The 2,189-nt window shown below is 40.7% G+C and overlaps 1 protein-coding gene across 1 annotated transcript; it reads right to left on the bottom strand.

Annotated features, from left to right (window-relative positions):
- Positions 1–227: 227 nt before the first annotated feature.
- Positions 228–1,664, bottom strand: LOC112517764. Its single transcript, XM_025125139.1, has 2 exons — positions 1,115–1,664; positions 228–988 (listed from the first exon to the last, which is right to left on the bottom strand). Exons 1-2 carry the CDS (start codon positions 1,662–1,664, stop codon positions 228–230), a joined length of 1,311 nt encoding a protein of 436 aa, XP_024980907.1.
- Positions 1,665–2,189: the final 525 nt, after the last annotated feature.

Here is a 2,189-nt window from a genome sequence, read left to right as displayed (position 1 = left end):
TCATATTGATCGTTAACCGCAACTTTTTAATCGAAGACCAAATAGGTGACATCCGTAAGCTTGAGTCTACGATCTGTGCTCGAGTGCCATGTTTCATTACTGGCAATACCAGTCTAAAATCACCTCCCATAATCATTATTTTCCCACCAAATGGAAGTCTCACCCCAGTGATGTCTTGCATTGTTCTATCGAGTGCCTCTACTGCCTGCCTCTTTGCCATTGATGCTTCATCCCAGATGATTATTTTTGCGACTCGAAGCAGTTGAGCAGTTCTGCTTTGTTTTTTTTATATTGCACACCGAATTATTACTAAGAGTAAGGGGAATCTTGAATCGAGAGTGAGCTGTTCTCCCCCCCGGCATGTTATTAGCGGTAGCACCGGATGAAGCGGTTGCGATAGCAATAAGTCCACGGGAACGAACATTAGCTAGCAAAGCTCTATACAAAAATGTTTTCCCAGTTCCACCCGGTCCATCTACAAAAAACACAGTTGGACAATCATTATCTACATGCATCATGATCTCATCAAATGCATGTTTCTGGTCGGAATTTAGAGAGTTTCGACCATTTAAGTCTTCGTCTTGCACAATTATAGAGTACTCCTCTTGTACCTCACGAAATCCTCGTGATTCTAAATTGACAGCTGCATTTAAACTTGGAAGATCAAAATCATCGAGGTTCTTACCCATAGATTGTAAAAAGACGGCGATGTCTGTAAGAACCATATTTCGGACCCCCTCAACATTTTCGTAGTCTCGTCTATAATCTTCAGAGAGTGAATCATAATGTTCATCCCATAACTTGCGAACATCTCCCGGCTCACAATAAATCAAGATCGTCGCGAATAATCGTCTAAGAGCATTGGGAAACTGAAATAAGGAGGCATCGACAAGACAATGCGATAAATTATCGTCGATCTCTATTAAACCTCTCTCAAGTGCTGCTTTGCGAAATGTTGGATGTATAATGCCATTAACCGTGTAAAGATCTTCAAAGCACGTGGGCCCACTAATATGAAACAGAAGTAGTCGTAGATAATATCATTCCCCTTCGGCAGGATTAGCATGAACCAGTCGTCCTCTCATTGATCCTTGTTTTTGAGGATTCCATTTACGTGAACTGGCATTCCATGTGTAATGTTTCGGAAAATCTTTGTATAAATATTGTCTCGCATTCATATCTGTTTTATTCCTCTCAAAAAATGCGGTCAACATTGAGCTCTTGTCTCTCTCTCTATCAACGATATCTGCCATTATATCATTCTCTCTGAACCTAACCAGCTGCTTATTCGGAAGATGGACCTGCAAAGCCATCACATAAGGGTGGATTTGAGAAAGTGGAAAGCTAAAAATCCTCCAAATTGCCTCAGGTGGCGAAACATATCGTGCATCTTGAAATCTTTTTATCTCGTTGACAATGACCTCTTCTGTATCAGGATCGACATGAATAACCTGTTTGTTATGACCCTTGTAAACATATTTGAACACATACTTCACATATATTATACTTGAGCAAACCTCAACTTTGATGTGACAGTTAAACATCATTAGCAACTTTGGATTATATGGGACCACCCATCTATTATCAAGAATATTTCCCCGGACGTTCACCTTTATTCCATTGTTTCTCCTCCGATACATCGGATATGAGTTATCTATCTGCATCGTCTTGTCGTTGAATTGTTGAGGATATCTAAAACGACATTTTCTCGGCTCACCTTCCATACAAGGGCTAGACGGTCATAAATGGCCGCAAGGACCATGCATCATGTGCTTTATCACCAGCTCGTGCATTTCAGGATACTTTGTCGGGTCCGGGATTTCAGCATAAACTATCTTATCGTAATGGTCTGGGTTTGTAATCTTGTGTTCCGGTTTCATTATCATGAGGATATGTGCATGTGGCAAACCACGTTTTTGAAACTCGATGACATAAACATATGCCCCAACCTCCGAGGATGTTCTTCTTGAAGAGTTGATTTTTAAGATCCTCTAATTTGGCAAGAAAAACTCTTGCAACAAGGTCCGGCATATCTTGCGCTGTTTGACCAGGCAATAACTCTTTAAGAATTTCAGGCCACTTCGGATTACACGTCATGGTAAGAAATATATCGGGTTTCCCGTCATCTTGAACTAAAGTCATAGCATCCATAAATGTTCTTCGCATATCACGTGGACCTCGAATAAAAC

This window comes from Cynara cardunculus, assembly GCF_001531365.2.
Source record: "Cynara cardunculus var. scolymus isolate 2C chromosome LG 9, CcrdV1, whole genome shotgun sequence".
NCBI classification, from domain to species: domain Eukaryota; kingdom Viridiplantae; phylum Streptophyta; class Magnoliopsida; order Asterales; family Asteraceae; genus Cynara; species Cynara cardunculus.
Note: the sequence above shows the minus strand (reverse complement) of the source record. Positions and strands in the feature narration are given on the sequence as shown.